The following is a 19,283-nucleotide window of genomic DNA, read 5'->3' on the forward strand; positions in this document are numbered from 1 at the left end:
CCTTAACAAAGTCGGAATCAGAGCTTCTATTCGAGACGCAAAAGGAAACTTTGTTATAACTAATTGGCTTACCCTATAATCGATGTTGACATGGGTGAAGCCTTAGGCCTTTTATCTACGATGCAATGGATAAAAGAACTCAAGCTGGTGAACATGGATTTAAAAGCGGACTCTAAAGTTGTGGCGGATAGCATATATGGGAAGGGTGGTGTCTCTGATTTCATGGCAATAATCAATGATTGTAGACACTTGTTAGAAACTGATTTAATGAACTTGGATGTGAAGTTTATTAGGAGACAAGTCAATGGTGTTGCCCATAGTTTAGGAAGTACCACATAATGCTAGTTTCCAGATTTATCTAAACATTCCACATTGTATTTCTACTTTGACCAATAATAAAAATTTATAAACTTATTTCCTTCAAAACAAATAAAAAATAAAGGATACTCTAACAAATAACTTCAATGGTTTGATTGCTAAAAAAAAAATTCAAGGGTTTGATCTAGTAGTAAAAATCTGACTTTGAATTCGAAGGTTCTAACTTTCAACCCCACTACTGTAAAATCATTTATCAGTATTATTTGAGCATTAATATCTTTTCTGCTTAGGACTGTGGCATCAAACGATCACCATTAATTTTTATTTAACAAGAAAAAACATCAACTAGCTAGTGGTTGCAAACTCGCAATATTACCATCAATTATATATATTCTCAATTTTAATTATGAATAGAAAAGATACAAAAAAATCTGATGGAGAATAGAAAGAAAAAAAATAACTGTTAGGACAAAAATTATCATTTTAAAGGCTAAAATAATGAAATGAGATCAAAGTTGCAACAAACGTTATATTTAAGAGATCTCAAAGTCCAAAAAAATTTTGTTCCTCGTACGTCTAAAATTCCAATTTGAAAAAGGGCGAACTAGTTTTGTAGACGTGATAAAAAAAAAGGATCAAAAGTAAAAAAAAAATAATTGTCAAGAAATTTCTCATTTTATATGAGTGACAAATATTTTTTTAAAGGGTGAGTGCTATGTTGTCAATAGCGGCCGCTACCAGCGCTATCACGGTGCGGAGCAGCCAAAAAACACAAAACACGACGCAACGCTACAAGGTGGAGCGTTTGGAGAAAGCGGGAGAAGCGACCGATATTCGGTGAGCAGAGCGGCCTGTATTCACTTAAAACCTTTTTTCAGGGTCAAAATCGTACAATCAGAACAGCTGGATCCAAGTTTACGCGGGTCAAATTGTACCATTCATCCTTTTTAGTTAGCAAATTTCATATAAACCAGTTGTATATTGCCCTTTTAACCATGTGGAGTCATGTTCCACACTTATGACGTACGGAGCCAGAATGCATGCATGCTGAGCAAAATAGTCAAGGTTTGTCTGTAAAAAGTGATTACAACCTCCTTCACTGAATAGTTATGGTAAAAACACGTTTTGTCTGTAAAAAGTGATTACAAGCCTACAAAAGGCTATAAATACCTCTCTTGAGATCATTCTGAAGAGAAGACCTAAACAGATTAAACTCTAGTCTGCAAGTATAGTTTTGTTTGAAAGTTATTACTCTAGTATATACCAGCATTTTTTTTTACTTATCACGTTACATAAATTTTAGCTTGTAGAATAATGTACGTCTTATATAGTACATAACCTTACCATAATATATAAGACCTTTATATAAAAGAATAGCTCAATCGATCTTAAGTAATCAAACGAGCAAAATATGAGTTCAAAAATGCAAACATTGATCCTTTTGTTGATCTTAACAATATTCTCCATCACTATCAAAGCATCATCAAGTGATGGCAATATTGCCATCTACTGGGGACAAAACTTAGAAGATGGCAACTTGACATCAACATGTGACACTGGTAATTTCAAGATTGTACTCTTAGCTTTCCTCAATGTCTTTGGAGGAGGAAGAGTCCCAAGTTGGAACTTTGCAGGTCATTGTGGTGACTGGAGCCCTTGTACAAAACTCGAACCCGAAATAAAACACTGTCAACAAAAAGGTGTCAAAGTTTTTCTTTCCCTTGGAGGTGATTCCAGAAACTACTCCCTTAGCTCACCAGATGATGCTAAAAATGTTGCTGATTATCTAAATGCTAAGTTCCTTAGTGGTCAATCTGGTCCACTTGGAAGTGTTACCTTAGATGGAATTGATTTTGCCATTATATATGGTTCAAATCTTTATTGGGATGACCTTGTTAAACATCTTCACAATATAAGACATCGAAACAGGTAAATTTACTTTGTTTTTTGGAATGAAAAATGTTAGTACTCTTTCTGTCTCATATTGAATACTAGAATATCTTATAGATTTTTGAGGAATTGTTTACACAAGTTCTATGATATTGTTGTTATATTTATTTTCCTTAACAAATTAACAGTTTCCTTTTAAGATTACGCACAGTTTTTAGGAAAATTAGAAAGTGCGAAAAGTTCTATGAAAAATGAATTTAGTCTAGTCTCATCAATACAATTTAAATGGAAAAATATTATGCAAGAATATTTGATATGTTAAAATGTGGGTTTGAATTTGTAATTCTTCATTTTTAAACATTTGATGTGTGTGAATTTCATTCGTTAGACTATTTGGAAAAAAGGGTATTGGATGGGGGTTGATTAGGGGTATCAGCATGGTTGGGATGCCAATCTTCTCCTTAATACCTTTCTTTGCTCTTGATTCATCATTTGAAAAAAAGAGTTTAATCTACTAAATTACTCTTATTAATTAATACTCCATTTGGTCATTTTTATAAAAGAGACAACAAAGTCTACTTTAAAAAAGAATTTTCAACCATTGAAATTATTACGTTAAGCCACTAGTTTTTTTTTAAGATGAATCAATCAAGAGAGTAAGGAAAGCATAAAGGAGAAGATAGACATCCCAACTAGATTGGCACACTATAGTTGCTCTCATCCCCCATCGCTTGCTCTAAAATTTTATTAAAAAAGGGGGAAAACATTACAAGAGGGGGGTTAGGTCAAAACCCTAAAAAATAACAACAAAAGTGGAAACTAAGAGTGTGTTAGGATGAGGGAATGTTTTGAGAGAATGTAATGTTTTAAAGGAATTCAAATATTTTGAGGTGAATTCCATTTTTGGATAATAATTTGAAGGATTTTCAAAATGATGGAAATTTATGAAATATTTGTTCAAGTTAAATTTAGAGAATTTCAAATGACACCTAAAAGTTAAGAATTTCAAAATTCTTCATTGCTATATTTTTTTAAATTTTGCATTTTGGTCCCCAAATTTTCAATTTGACCCCAATAAATTTATAAAAAATTGCAAATTGACCCCTCAAATTTTTCAAAAATTATAATTTGACCCCAAAAAAATTTAAATTTGCAAATTGACCCCTAATTTCATTTTTCAAATTTGGCCCAAAAAAATAAAACTTATAAAAGTTGCCCAAAAATGATGACAATGAATTTTTTTTATTACTCCATCTAAACAAAAGAATTGAGAAATGAAAGTAATTTAATTGAATTATTTAAATTATCTATAATTTTAAATTCTTTATAATTTTTCAATTACCTCATCCAAACACACTCTAAGGGAATCTAAAATTCGGAAGACCATGTTTGTCCCTGTAAAAATCATGCCTAAGTAAAACAGATAAATAATCCCACCAGACAACATTTGTAATAACATGACCATGACTAGCCAACTTGTGAGCACAAACATTTCATTCTCAATATTTGAAAATGGGTGGCATTTCACATGGGTAACCTTAAAGCTTTCCCTTCATGGGAAAGTTGTGTTTTGACTATAGATATAATAATATAAATATTCAATGGTTCAGATCTTTTACATGTAACCTTTACTTTACTTTTTGATTCTACAAAATTTTCAAAAATTTGGACCTCACCTTGTCTTAGTTTAATGTAAATTATTTAATGGGCTAACAGCTTATATACTTATGGACCTATTTGATTGGATACAAATTTTATGAAGTCCGAATGAAAACGGTATATTAACACCCTCTTAGAAGTTTCGTCTCACTTTACGTAATAAAGACATTAATTAAAATGTGGTTAAATAAATTGTTAAGTCATTCTAGTTCAAACTTTTATTCATTTAAGTTTTACAACGTAACCAAAAAAAATGTTTCTTTCTATCCATTTTAAACTATAACCCTATGAATAAAATTATAAACTATAAACTTAATAAAAAGAATGTTAAATTTAACTAACAAAAGAAAATTAGACGTACTTTTTTTAACAATATTGTAGCAATTGACAATAATGTAACAATGAAGAATGTTAAATTGTACATCATTTAGCATACTTTACAAATATACTCATCAGAGGAAAAACGAAATTAGAATCAAATTTTTTGAAGAGTTAAATTATTTTTATTTGGCTATAGTTCAGATTCCAGTTTATGGAAGTCTCTTTAGTTTAGGCTGGCGTAAGATGTAAGATGAGAAATTAAGAATTATGAAATAAACAAATAAGGAAGGATAACAAAAATAATAGTTTTAAGGCTTCGCATTGTGTGCACAAAAAAATGGTAATAAGAACTTTTATTAATTCTTCCCTAAAAAAAATAATTAATTTAACGTGGTTGAACCGAATAGATTAACAGAATTCAAAATAATTTATTGGGTGTAAAAGTAAAATTTATTAAAGGGGGTGTGATACCAACTTCAGTTTAATATTGTGTATTATAAGCTGTTTGTCCCTTCCAACAAACCAAAAATAATCTGATCAACTGCCACATGTGGGTAAAAACATAATTTTCCCATAGTGGAAAAACTTTAAGGTTACTCATGTAAACACACACCTTGAAAATGACAGAATATGCAGACAAATATTCCGAATCATTGATCAAAAACAAAACAGAAAAGTATCCATATCCAACACTTAATATAAGACCAAGTATGATAGTGTTATGTTGTGATAGGACTATCAATGTATTCATTCTTATGATGAGGATGATATAGCCACTCTTTTTTCTAACACACGCTTATTATTTTATTTTTTTATTACTTACTTGTTTTTCTTTTATTTTAGTTTTTATAAAACTTAGTATCTCATCGAAGAATCGACTAATTTGAAGGGATCAATTTTATCGCCGACTTAAGAAGGGGGCATTTAAAGTCAAAGCAGCATAACTCTTATAGATTTAGCTCATCGAAATTGATACATAGAGTGTTAGAAGTATTGATAGCATTTATCTCTTATCATGTTATTGCTTTAACTCTCTCGCTAACTAATTAAATCACTTATAGGTACTTTTACTTGTCTTCTGCACCCCAGTGTGTTATGCCAGATCACTACCTTGACAAAGCTATCAAAACTGGCTTGTTTGATTATATACTTGTTCAATTCTACAATAATCCTCCATGTCAATATGATCAAATAAACTCAAATGCTACATTGCTTTTACAATCATGGAATGCTTGGACATCTTTATCTCTACCAAATAATACCGTTTTCATGGGACTACCAGCGGCACCTAATGCATCTCATAGTGGTGGTTATATACCACCAGATGATCTCATTTCTAAGGTTCTTCCTTCCATTAAACCAACTTCGAACTATGGAGGAATTATGCTTTGGGATAGATGTTATGATGTTCGAAGTGATTACAGCAATCAGATAAAGGAGTATGTTAGACGATCTGTTCTTCGATTTGTGACACAAGTTTCTGAGGCAATAGTTGGATCTATCTCGGCAGCTTTGAACTCCATGTTTCCGAATTAAATCATATCATAGATTGATAGTGATTGCGCAATGCACTATAATATATGTATGAGTATGGAATAAGAGAGAACTTAGAACATCTACCACAACTTTACGGTGGCTATAGGTTGTGAGATTAAGAAAATGAGCATCACTTATGTTAAGTACCTCTATCTAGCTACACTTTGATTTCCTGGGTTTTCATGTAATCCACGCGAACTAAAGCATCTTATGTATGTACCGGAAGTCACTTTGAAATTTGAATAATATTCACTTGCGCGATTTCAACTTATCTTCTTACCAATCTAAAACGCAAATCCATGGTATAAAAACATGTGAAATCGAATTCTTCATGGGCTGCCAGCACATTAAACAGTCCATCGAATCCACAGACATAATGATCCCTCTCCTGGACAGGTTTGATCTCGAAGGAATTCTATCTAGAAGAAGTTGTCAAGATAAGGCGCACACCTTTGATGGAGCCCAACTCTTCCATAAACTTCGGAAAACCATAGCCTCCAAATGTGATCTTTTCGATTGAGGCAGGAGAATGTTGACAGGCAACAAGTAAGTAAGAAACAATCAAGCTTACTTCTATTAGAAGAACTGGTCACTGATAGAATTAGTTAAAACTATTATTTAACAAATACTAGTTAGTTACTTGTCTAGGAAGTTAGTTATTTTTCTGTTTCTTAGGCTTCAAGTTATTTTTCTGTTTCGTTAATCAAGTTCAGCAATAAGTTCAAATTTACTCTGTGAAACTAAAATGATAGATTTGGTCCTTTGGAGGTAAATAATGAACATTTTTGCCAATGTTATCCCTAAAATATGTATTATAAATGGAGACTAATATATAATAAACTTTCTTCATATGAGAATATCTTTATCTTTATTATATTAAATATTAAATAGTCCACAATCAACCATAATCCCACCCATTTTGGCGGTCTAATTAATTTTTATAAAAAAAAAAAAAAGTTTTGTAGGGAATCAAACATGGTAGCACATGAGAGTACTTCTCAACTTTTACCACTAAGTCACAAACATTCTTGCTGAAATAATGTTGCTTCTAAAATATATATACAATATTAAAGTCACTAACGCCCTAGCGGGTTCTTTTTAATAGTGGTTCATTTTCATTATTAACTGTTCCTTTTTTTTATAGTAATTCTTTTTCATTATTTTTTTTTCCAGTTATCACATAGCAGTTCCTTTTTATAGATTTAATAACCCTTGCAGTTAAGACCAATTTCTTGGTGCAGACTTTTGTATATTTTTTCCTTTTGATAACAATGTTCTCTATGATTTGTCATTTTTATTGTGTTGATTTTCACCTTTCATTACTTTCACTGAATTTAATTTATGACTTTGATTTCCATATTCATTTTTGTTGATGCAAATTGAATATTGCTCATCTGCTTTTTTGAGGTTGTTCATATCGATCACTCTTAATCATCACTTAGTTTAATTGTTTTTATGAGTTTGAATGTAACTCTAAAAGTAATAATACAACCAATTTAATACTTATATATGAAAATCTAAGAAACACATGCATCAAACGGGTTGGAGTCTAGTGATATCTAGATGTTGAAAAATAGTTTATAAATGTAATATGTGATTATCATTTTGAAATATCTAGATGATTATTTTGATATATTCTTATTCAATTATCATGAGGATAACTTGGTCAGATTGATGAACTTTGAAATTTCACTCGTCTTATGCTCTACATGGTTTTGTCAGTTGTCTTATCAACAACCCTCTATTTTTACCCAATAGAACTTATTAAGAGTGTTTTAAAAATGGGACAGGTCGGTTCAACCGATTCGGCCTAGAGCCGAACCCCTTACCAAGCCGATAATGGGTTATGGTCGGGCATGCACGAAAACCGACATTACGTCAATAAACCGATCAAAGATTTGAACGAACCAGTAATAATCATCAAACAGGTTTGCAAAAAACAGTTAAACTGTAACCGAAAAACTTCTCCAACAGATAGATGGAAGGAATGGTGGGAATTTATGTTTTGGAGTAGGAAGCATCCTGTTTTGGTGGGAATTATTTATGTTGTTAAAGGAGAAATGGTGGGATTTATGTTTTAGAGTAGTAGAATTGCAATTTGGTCACAACCAACCAAAACTTGACACTTTATACACCTAAAGTAAATAATTATGAGAGATAGATTTCAAATAAATGGGTAAAGACAAAAAAAATATTAAAAGTTACTTTTCAACCAAAAAATTTCCAACTTTCATCTCCTCCCGCCATTTATCAGTCATGTTCCAGCTTCCATCTTCTCACCAATATCAAGCATAAACAATTTTTAGATTGTTTTTATGGATATGTTTTACAAAATTGTCCTTAATAAGTTGTATGGTAAAGATAAATTAAAGAATTGAAAGAAGGGAGCGTAATAAATAACTAAAGATATACTAACATTTTTTTTTTTTGAGAGAAAAGATATACTAACATGAAAAGTAACATTAATATTTCATTAATATCATAAAACGACATATAATTTAGTAGTTTATTTGCCTGTCTTGTTTTTTGTTCCTTCGGTTTTGCTTGACTTCTTGAAAAGTGTCATTAGAGAACTTGTTAAAGATTCTAAAATAGAAACAATTGATAATTTTTGTGTAGAAAAAATTGTTATCAAGTCCCTAAAAATGTGGCACTTGTTAGCATTTCTATTAATATATTTCATTTTGCTATGTTAAGAAACACAAAAACAAAAAATGGTTTCCTCAAAAATAAAATAAAAACATGGTGTAAAACGTAGGGGAGTATTGATGTTGACACATGTTGTTTGGCTGAAAAACACATGTAAAATACTAAAATGTCCTTCGACAGTTAACTGCCGAGGAAGTCCAAAACCGGCTGCAGTTAATTACCGAGGAAAACCTCAGCAGTTAACTGCTGAAATTCAGTTTCACTCATGTAGACCATTTTCTTCCATCCTGTAGCCATTAATGCATTTTGCTTTAATTCCGCCCCATTGATTTGATTGTAATTAAGATTTAAGATTTTTTGTTAGCACTATACATAGTGAGAAGGTCAATTAGAAAGTTTTATTGAAGTTAAATGCTATATTTAATTGAGCAAGTCAATTATTTTTTCTGGATACGAACCAAGTGAATTTTTTTTTAGAGGAGCAAGTGATTTGTTTTATCATTACAAAAAATTATTCCCGACTTTCCAACAAGGATATATTGCAAATAAAACTGGACAATTCCTCTAAAAAAATTTAGACAATTGAGAACATTATCAAATCAATTACTGTTAACGTCAAAAAAAAAAAATCAATTATTGTTGTGAAATTCAAATGAACTAAATAATACTTCCAAAAAATACTATACTTTAGTTGCTAAAAAAAATAAAATCATCCCTAAAAAAATAGTATATATTAGTTTATTATTTTAATATTATATATTATTATTAGTATATTAGTTTATTGTTTTATATTATATAAAGGTGAGTAATAATTTTTAGTTACAGTGGGGTGGCGAACACTGTGTAGAAGTATATGGGTATTATAGTGATACATATAATGATACACATAATGATAAAATTTTCTAGATTAATTGAGAGATATGGTCAACCAATTCTCATCATTTTATTTGCAAAAATATTGCACCATCAATGACAAAAATATTACTCAATGAGGAAGATATGGCTCCTTTAAAAATATTTTATCACCATTAATGCGTTGATCCTCTTCCTTGTGTGGTAATGAGTGTTGACTTTCCTCTTTGAGCAACCAAAAATGTCCATTTAAGACATAAAAATGTGATCGGCACTTAAGAGATCTCGGCTCTTAATTGCCGATGAATATAACTGGATTTCAGCAGTTAACTGCCGAGGGGATATTTTGATCATTTATTGGTGTATTTCAGCTTAAACACATGTGTCAACAGCATTCTTTTTTTTTTTTTTAAAAACCAAACAGCATGTTAAAATAACTCTATTGAACTATGGACAATATGATTGATTAGCCGAGAAATGACATGTTAAAATAACTTCGTTACTACGTTGCCTTCAAATTTATTGCTCGGCTAATCAATAGTATGGGTTGTATGGAACAGGTTTGGCAGATATAAAAATGCTGAAACAATTGATATTTTAGGTTAAAATATGATTTTAGTCCCTGCAAATATGTCTCGTTTTGGTTTTAGTCTCTGGTAAAAAAAAAATTGTTTTTGGTCCCTGCAAAATTTTTTGTTTTTGAAAATAGTCCCTGACCCCACTTTTGTGATAGACTTGCATACGGGACACATTATAACTGAACCAATTTTGTAGTTTTTAATCCCTGCAAAATATTTTGTTTTTAAAAAAAGTCCCTGCAGAATTTTTTGTTTTTTAAAATAGTCCCTCAGGGACTATTTTAAAAAACAAAAAATTTTGCAGGGACCAAAAACAAATTTTTTTTTACCAGAGACTAAAACCAAAACGAGGCATATTTGCAGGAACTAAAACCATATTTTAATTTGGATAAACGGTGTAATTTTCTATCTGCACTTTGTATTATTCTCATTCACAGTTAATCACATAGACTGTGTATCTAATAGCGTAAAGTAACAATATCAAGTTTAAGTATAATCAGAAAATGATTCACGAAAAAAAAAATCGATGAGTTAGTTCTTCGGCATTTAAGTGCTGAGGTTTTTTTTTTTTTTTCCTTTTTTGGTCGGAACTGTCGAAGAAACTTCGATAATTAACTGCAGCCGATTTTAAACTTCGGTAGTTAACTGCTGCAAGAGTATTTTCGTTTTTTATATGTGTTTTTCAGCCCTATCAAATGTGTCAATAGCGATTCTCAACCGAGGGAATCATAAATTATTTACTGCATGTTACGTACTACCCGTCTCAATCCGGGGACCGGAAGTCAGTGATCTAACGTGCAATCACTCTTCTCCCAACCAACAAGGAAAGAGTACTTACTATTACACGGTACACTATTTGTCTCATAATGTCATATTTTATATAAAATGAAGAAAATAAAACAAGACTGGACTGAAAAAAACTTGTTCCACGAGACCACGACCCTACAAATAATTGATGCAAAAACATTGTCACTTTTTATTTTTAATATAAAAATGTTAACAAATGTTTCTAATGTGTAGTTTGGAGATTGTAATTATATTTTAAATTTTATAAATTGCAGAGGGAGTGTCATTAGTAAGAATCATAATTCATTACGACAATTTTTGTGAGAATCAATGTAGTTTTTGGAATTGATTTTTTTTTGAAGAAAAATAAAGTATCCCAAAAAGTCCACTTTGTTTGGATAGGCTGGAAAGCTGGAAACTGTACGTTAAAGATTAATTAATGTTTACCTATTGACTTGGTCAAGAAAAAAAGTACTTTTTATTTACAAGTTAGATAAGAAGGAATATTAAAGGAGATTAGTCAGATTAGTCTTTGAATAACTTAAAAGAAAAGATGGAAATGAGTCGGATCGAGTTGGGCTTTGCTTAAATAGATCGAGCCTAGTTGAATAAATTAAAGCTTAAGCCTGGCTTATTAATATGGCCTGATAGGTCTAGTAGGTTTTTCTATAAGCCTTAACCTAGCCTATTTAAATTAATAAACTTTTTAAAAAGCTTGAGTCTTACCTATTTAATAAAGGAGTTAGGCCGAGCCGAGCTTTAAGTACGTTGGGTCATAGGCTCCTGAAGAGCGGCCTCGCCTATTCCCACCCCTAGATCATAGAAGTCGTCATTTTAGTCCTAAACGCAAATAAATTGCAAAATAATCCTTGAATGTAGATTTTGTTAGTCAATTTAGACCCTAAATGTAGATTTTGTTAGTCACTTTAATCACTAAAATTGACTAATAGAGTCTACATTCAAAAACTGTTTTGCAATTTCTCTACATTCTTGGACTAAAGTCCTATTCAGGGACTAAATGATTAATTCCTCAATATTATGTGTCTTAATTATATCGTACAATATAACCTTATCCTAAGACCTTTATATTAGGGTTTCTCAAGGGATCCAAAGTAATCAAACTATCTTACACACAACACAATAACCGCAATATGGTTTCCAAAAGACAAGCATTGACCCTTTTCTTAGTCTTAACAACATCCCCCTTCACTATATCATCATCAAATGGTGGCAATATGGTTGTCTATTGGGGTCAAAACATAGAAGAAAGCACTTTGAAATCAACTTGTGACACTGGTTTTTACAAGATTGTACTCTTATCATTCCTCAATATCTTTCAAGAAGGAAGAAGAATCCCAAAGTTAAACTTCATAGGTCATTGCAATGACAAAAACCCTTGCACAAATCTTGAACCTGAAATAATTCATTGTCAACAAAAAGGTGTGAAAGTTTTTCTTTCCCTTGGAGGTGCCTATGAAAATGAAACCTACTCTCTTGGTTCATTAGAGGATGCTAAAAATGTAGCTAATTATCTATTTACTAACTTCCTTAATGGTCAATTTGGTCCACTTGGAAGTGTTACTTTAAATGGTATTAGTTTGGATATTCAAGGAGGTTCAGATCAATGGGAGTTCTTTGCTAAGTATCTTCTCTACGTACGACAAAATTACAGGTAATTTTGCTCTTTTTTTCTTTAATTAGAAATGTCAAAATGTTTAATACTATGTATATGTTCATAAATAAGTATTTATTAAGATGACTTAATTATGCTTTTAATCCTTATAAATATAGGGTAGATTGATTTTAAGCCAAAAAACATTAATTTGGTCACTCCTTAATTTTATTTTATTTTGTTTTAAAATGCTTATTTGGCTACTATTTAATGATGTGACAGTCCACCTAATTTTTCACTTATCCTTAAATAATTTTCTAAAATAAAATTTGAAGAAATCCACAAATTCAAAATCCAAAATTGTTTATTCTTTGTTTGAGTGACTCATTCACCATGTTTATGTCAAATGAGGGTTTCGATTTCCTTTTCAAGTTATTGCCCCTATTCAAATTTTGTTGTTAGTATTTTTCATTCATTTTGGTTTTTTGTGGTTTGAGGTTAGGTTTGAGAGAAGTTATTTTAAGTGTCAGAGAGAGGAAGAAAGGTCATAATGCAAAATAATGTTTGCTCAGGTTTCCTTGAATTTATTTTTAAAAGATTTGTAAAATTATTTAAAAGGTGATGCAGAAATTAGGTGGACTTCTGCGTCACTCAAAATGAGTTAGATCAATATTTTTCTTTTTGGATAAATCAAGTATCTTTGCGCACTATGGAGAGTAATCATTGGAGTTATTTTTAAAACAAAACAAATAGTGAGATCAAAATAAAAGTTTTTGGAAATTATATTTACATTGAACAAATACACAGTTAAGCCTTTTTAGGTTAGACAAATCCTATCCTATGTATATAATTCTTTAATCAAAGTGTTAATATTACTACATAATTAGTGGAGTAGTAAGTGTTAAAATATTTTATTATTTAATTATATTTCGATGATGTTTAGTTACCAATATTTTTATACTAATAATATATTAACAATTTATTAATTAGAAGTCTTAATTGAATAATAAAACTATATAGATTTTTAAATAGATAATTAATTATACATTTAATTAATTGATACCAGCTCAGTATGAGTGAAAGTCAAGATGATCAATTTTGGAATAATGAAACCGTAATTGGCCATCAACTCTATATATAGATTATGGTGCCAACATACACGTCATATTGTCTCTTCTCCCACATCTCTAAAATGTGTCTAAAGGAATTAAGAGTTCGAATTTAGGAAGAACCACAAACCTCGTCAAGACTATCATCGTTGATGCTGAAAGACTTTCAACATGAAGTTAGGTATTCTTATATCGTTTAAGATCAACTTGTCTAGATCCTAAAATTTATAGATGCTCATATATTTATTTGACTTCAACACTAGAGTATAAGTATCGTCATAATATTTGTTATTGAGTATGTCTTGTATTGATGAATTATTAAATTGATTCCAACAAGGGGTATTAAAGCGGGTCTTCTTGTTTGATTTATTGAGATTTATTATTATTATTGATTTATGTAGATTAAGAGTGTTCAAAATCGAACCAACCTAATAAAAAAACTGCAAACCAAATCAATCCAAATCAAAACTGCAAAAAACCGCACTTGATTCGGATGAATTCGAATGACTTTTTCCTGCGCGGTTCGGTTTGGTTTGTGGTTTGCATCTCAGCAACCGAGCCAAACCAAACCAAACCGCAAGAATAATGAATATTACTTAAACATGTACTAGCCCAATTACATAGCTCAAGAATAATCTCTTTTGATTCATTTTTTCCATTATTGCACCATCAGAGGTTCGATTATAATTCCTTTCCATCTCTTTCAATTCATTTCCAGTGATGAATTTGTTTTCTTTACTTCCAAATAATTTGTTTCATGCTTATGTTTCTTCTTAATTTTACCTATTTTGATATAAATTTTACCTAATATTTTATCATATAAACAACATAATAAAATGTCCTATGTTTATTTTGTAACAAGTTGGCAACATTAGAGTTAACGTAATATTTTTTTTATCTCGCGATAAACTGCACAAACCGAACCAATCCAAGCCGCATTGGTTTGGATGACTTTTTAAAAATCAACCGAACCAAACCAAACCGCATGTTTTTTTATCTCAAAGTTTGGATAACTTTTATGCTCAAAACTGAACCAAATCGCACCGCGAACACCCCTAATGTAGATTATCTATGTTTTTGTTTATGAACCCTATTTAGTTTACGGTTAATATTCCCAAATTAATTTTATGAACTCTTAAACTTTGTTTGCAAGTTTGAAAGGGAATGTAGGGTAGGATTTTGAAAGAAGAACGAACATTTGAAAAAAAGAGAAGACTTGTGGAGGAATTCAAAAATTGTATTTTCTTTTAAAAAAAAAAAAGAAAGAAAAATTGCATTTGAAGGGTGAATGGTGAATCCAAAACCTTAAATTAGGAGTGCAAAATTTGTATTTCAATTAAAAATCTTTGTAGTGTATTAGGGTGTCAAAATGGTTACCACATATTCGTCTTTAGCTTAAAAAAAATTTGACATGTTAAAAATATTGAACAAATGAAAGATCAAATATTTCTTTTCGAGAAATGATATTTGTACAATTATTTTTTAACAATTTTTTGATAATTTTCTCTCTCATACTCACATTATCTTTTTATTCTTTCTCTTCATTTTTCTCTCTCTAATATTTTTGACCAATCAAAAAAAAGAAAACCAAAGTTGTTATAAAAATTGTATCAAAAGATTGTACATATATCACTACTATTTTTTTTACTACATTATCATTATCAAGCATTTAGTGGTGTATGAAATATTAATTACACAAAAAATAATATTTAATATAACCTCCAAAAATTGAGAGTTTAAAATTTTTACAAATAGTTCAATTGTTTATAATTAGAAACGGAGAGAGTAGAAACCGAGGGTGTAGTATATTAGTGAGTAAGAAAGTTTTCTTTTACCAAACAAATGCTCAATTATTAGCCCTCCTCTACTCCTCATGCATCGAAAACATGAATGACAAAAAAGCAAATTGATTTGATAGCTCTCTGCTCATCTTGCACCAAAACGTACATGATAAAATCATAGCATGCTGAGAGAGAATCTTTGCATCACAATGGTGCAAAATAAAAAGTCTCTACTTTATTAGAGACGGACCTACCTATGGGTCAGGGTACTCACTCTCAATTTTGGATGAAGAATGATATTTTTAAGGTGTGTGTTTACATGAGAAAGGTTAATCCTTTTTCTTTATGGAAAAGTTAGATTCAATGATTAGATTAAGTGAAGAATATATTCTTAACATGTTCTCTCAACACTAGATTTTTATTCACACTATCTTTCAACAATTTAAAAATTCTGAAAATTAATTTTCAGAAATTAAAAAAATCGAAAAAATATAAAAAAAAATCAGATAATTTTCTTTTAAATTCTGTAATTCATTTACTGAATGTTAGAATTTTTTTTTTCGAAAAAAAATTATTTCAATAAAAATAAAATTTTGGAAACTAAGATAAGAATATATTTTTTAATTTCATAATAAAATAAGATATTCTGAAAAATAAAATAAAAATCCTAAAAAAAATATTTTGAAATTAAAGTTTTTTTTTATTTTCTAAGAAAATAAAATTCTGGAAAATAAGGTTTTTGAAAATATTTTGAAATAAAATTATGGAAAATTCTGAACAAATTTTTTTTTCATTTTTTTTTAAAAAAAAAAATTCTAACATTCAATAAATGAATTACAGAATTTAAAAAAAAAATATCTGAGCTTTTTTTATATTTTTTCGATTTTTTTAATTTCTGAAAATTAATTTTCAGAATTTTTAAATTGTTGGAAGATAGTGTGAAGAAAAATCTAGTGTTGAGAGAGCATGTTAAGAATATGTTCTTCACTTAATCTAATAATTGAATCTAGTTTAAGAACATATTTATAAAGACTAAATTATTTACATGGATCAAAAAATATAAATTTTATTTTGTAAAGATTAAAAACGGGATTCTCAGTATTTATATGGAATAAAAACATATTTAACCCTAATATATTTTTCAATCATGCATTTTGAGAATATTTTAAGTTTGCCAATGCAACAAAAGCTGCCAAGTACTCTTACGATTGTCGTCATAATCTTTGCTATTGAACATCTCTTGTATTGATGAATTATAATATTAATTCCAACAGCTAGGTGAGAACATACAATGAAGATATATTAGTAGAAAAATATTAATTGATGTTTTCTTGATATTTAAAAAATAAATATATAACATGCGGCAGACAAATATACCAAATCTAAGACTTAATTTAAATATAAAATGATCAACTTTCTTATATTTTCATTGTTTAACTCTCTCATTACTAACTAATTATATCTCTTCTAGGTACTTTTATATAGCTGTTGCATCCCAATGTATTATTCCAGATCAATACCTTGACAAAGCTATCAAATCTGGCTCTTTTGATTATGCAATTGTTAAATTCTACAATAACCCTAATTGTCAATATGATCAAACAAACTTCAATGATACATTGCTCACACGATCATGGAATTCTTGGACATGGTTAGTTCAACTAGATAATAATGTTTTCATGGGACTTCTAGGATCAGCTACTGCAGCTCCTAGTAGTGGTTACATACCACAAGATTATTATCACCTTTCTAATGTTCTTCCTCACATTATACAATCTTATAACTATGGAGGAATTGTGATTTGGGATAGGTTTCATGATGATGAAAATAGTTACGACAAACAAATAGAAGAGCATGTTAAACGGCATGCTCTTCAATTTGTGACGCAAGTTTTCAAGGCAATAGAAAGGTTTGTCTCGGCATCTTTGAACGTCATGTTTCTGAATTAAATTAGCTTTGTTATCATCCAAACCTAAGGATCGTGATCTTTAACCCATTTTTAGCTGCAGAAGTTGTGTTAGTTTTCTGTGGTTTTTGCTAAGCGCTGATGGGTTTATTTGTTTGCTCAACATTTCTTTGAGTTTGCCTTAATGTACCACCTTTTGGTTGGGTTTGCTATTTAGGGAGGGTGGTGTTTGTACTTCGGTTGTGGAGTGAAACATTGTGTTTGTGTAATGGTTCTACTTAATTGGAATGAAAATGTGAATAAGATTTCATTGATTCACTCAATTAAGCATTATAGCTTGATAGAGAGTAATAGGTAACAAAAGGAATAAAATAAGAAGAATAGAAGAGAGGGACGAGAATCACATAGAGACAAAGAAGTTTCATCACACATATTCCATGTCTTGTTTCCTTGGCTTCTCTTATTTATAAAAGGTTAATGGTGTTTTACCCCCTGTAATATAGGTCATTTTTTGTTTCCCCCCTGTAAAATATTTTTTATGACCTATTAAGGGGGTATTCCAAAAAAAAAAAAAAGTTTACAGGGGGGTAAATAAAAAAAAAAAATTTACAGGGAAGAAAACTAAAAATGACCTATATTACAGGGGGTAAAGCACCATTAACCCATTTATAAATGTCCAAATTCATATTTCCAATATTGTCTTTTTCATCTCTTTAACTCACTACAAGTTGGTTCCTTTTTCTTCTACCATTTTCTGCTCCTGCTTGTGTTGGGATCAGGGTGCGCAATGCAAAATATGCGGAAGCTTAAATTATCTCTTTTTGGGGAACATGAACAATCGGCAGAACCAACAACAACAATAAAAAGGAGTAAAAGCTATAAATGAGAACACCATAATTTTAAGGTGGAAAACTCCTCCCAACGTGAGAGAATAAAAATCAAGGGATACCAGCCAAAAACAACTTCCATCATCAAAGTAATGGTTACAATCAATGTCTTCATAAATCTCTAGGAACTAACAATCATCAAATAATCATCCAACTATGATGATTCTAACAACTAGAGAGCAAACTCTAAATAGATATCCCAAACAAACACAAACAAAAGACAAAACTACTTAGAAAAATTATCTAAGTAACTAGAGCTGTCAAAATGGGTCGGGCCTTACAGGCCGGCCCGAAAGCCTGAATAAAATGTAGGGTTTGGGCCGATAAATAGCAGCCTGAATTTTTTTAGGGCTTTTTAGCCCGGCCCGAAAAAGCCCGCAGTCCGCAAAAAAAAAAAGGTTATTTTTTACACTGGACTGGACGGACAATCCAAATAGTTATGTTCATTTGGTATTTAAGTCATTCTCACTTCTAAATATTGTATAAAATGAAGGAAAAACAAAAATCAAAGTGGTCGTGTTTCATCATTGTTTCTTAACTCTTGTTCTCCTATAATGTTAAAAATGTTATGTTTTTATTCCCCACTTTTGAAACCCTTTTGCTTATGGTTGCATTGTGATTTCTTTTCCTCACTGTCAACTCAAGTTAGTACCCTTTATCTTTCTTTCTTTTTTTAATTTATTTTTACATGTATTGGCTAATTAATTAATTATATCATATATGTGGATCTTCCAAGACAATATATTGACTATGTTGTTCCCTACAAAAATTATATATAGTAACTATACTGATTAGCAAATGAATTTAATAAATATACTTTTTAGTGTACAATTGTGTTAATGTTACTATGGATAATTGTTATTCTCTTGACCAAATTTCATTTATCTTTTGTTAACTATAAATTTTGTGTACATTTATATTATTATGTTTTCAGTCCTTAAATAATGAAGAAAAAAAGGAAAAAAAACAGGTCTGGGCTGGCCCGTTAGCCCAGGAGCCCGCAAAGGGCCGGGCTCGGGCTCTATTTTCCAGCCCATATTCAAACCAGGCTTTTTAGCCCGGCCCTTAAAAGCCCTTGGCTCGGCCAGGCCGGGCCTAAACGGGCCGGGCCGCCCGTTTTGACAACTTTATAAGTAACAAAACTACATAAAGGGTAATGAGCTGACAAACTTTAATCAGTTACTGTCAAATTTATTTTCCTCCCATCTTTTCCAATAAATCAGTTACCTATCCATTAAATCATCATTGATTCACCTTGAAGAAACACTATTAGGATTGAGTCTCTTGGTTACAGGAAGAGATTCGGGACTTTGGGTAGAATTAGGTTTTAAAACTGATTCTTGCAACCCTTTGATTCTTTCATAAAGTTAGTCATCATTATAGTGGAACGGAGGGCTGC

At 30.5% G+C, this 19,283-nt stretch overlaps 2 protein-coding genes across 2 annotated transcripts; both read left to right on the plus strand.

Annotated features, from left to right (window-relative positions):
* The first annotated feature begins 1,711 nt into the window (after window positions 1-1,711).
* Window positions 1,712-5,736, plus strand: LOC25486452 (acidic endochitinase SE2). Its single transcript, XM_013608030.3, has 2 exons — window positions 1,712-2,247; window positions 5,250-5,736. Exons 1-2 carry the CDS (start codon window positions 1,730-1,732, stop codon window positions 5,722-5,724), a joined length of 993 nt encoding a protein of 330 aa, XP_013463484.2. The 5' UTR covers window positions 1,712-1,729; the 3' UTR covers window positions 5,725-5,736.
* A 5,925-nt stretch (window positions 5,737-11,661) lies between these two features.
* LOC25486454 (acidic endochitinase) lies at window positions 11,662-17,320 on the plus strand. The gene is made up of 2 exons (XM_024776213.2): window positions 11,662-12,261; window positions 16,563-17,320. The coding sequence occupies exons 1-2, from the start codon at window positions 11,741-11,743 to the stop codon at window positions 17,038-17,040; spliced, it is 999 nt and encodes a 332-aa protein (XP_024631981.1). The 5' UTR covers window positions 11,662-11,740; the 3' UTR covers window positions 17,041-17,320.
* The last annotated feature ends 1,963 nt before the right edge of the window (window positions 17,321-19,283 follow it).

The sequence above is a fragment of the Medicago truncatula genome, chromosome 2 (genome assembly GCF_003473485.1).
Source record: "Medicago truncatula cultivar Jemalong A17 chromosome 2, MtrunA17r5.0-ANR, whole genome shotgun sequence".
Lineage (NCBI taxonomy): Eukaryota > Viridiplantae > Streptophyta > Magnoliopsida > Fabales > Fabaceae > Medicago > Medicago truncatula.

Excerpts from the sequence above, each read along its gene's own strand:
- LOC25486452 (XM_013608030.3), top strand. The coding sequence starts at position 1,730 with ATGAGTTCAAAAATGCAAACATTGATCCTTTTGTTGATCTTAACAATA. Across the intron at positions 2,248-5,249 it reads AATATAAGACATCGAAACAG|GTACTTTTACTTGTCTTCTG; the intron begins GTAAATTTACTT and ends AATCACTTATAG.
- LOC25486454 (XM_024776213.2), top strand. The coding sequence starts at position 11,741 with ATGGTTTCCAAAAGACAAGCATTGACCCTTTTCTTAGTCTTAACAACA. Across the intron at positions 12,262-16,562 it reads TACGTACGACAAAATTACAG|GTACTTTTATATAGCTGTTG; the intron begins GTAATTTTGCTC and ends TATCTCTTCTAG.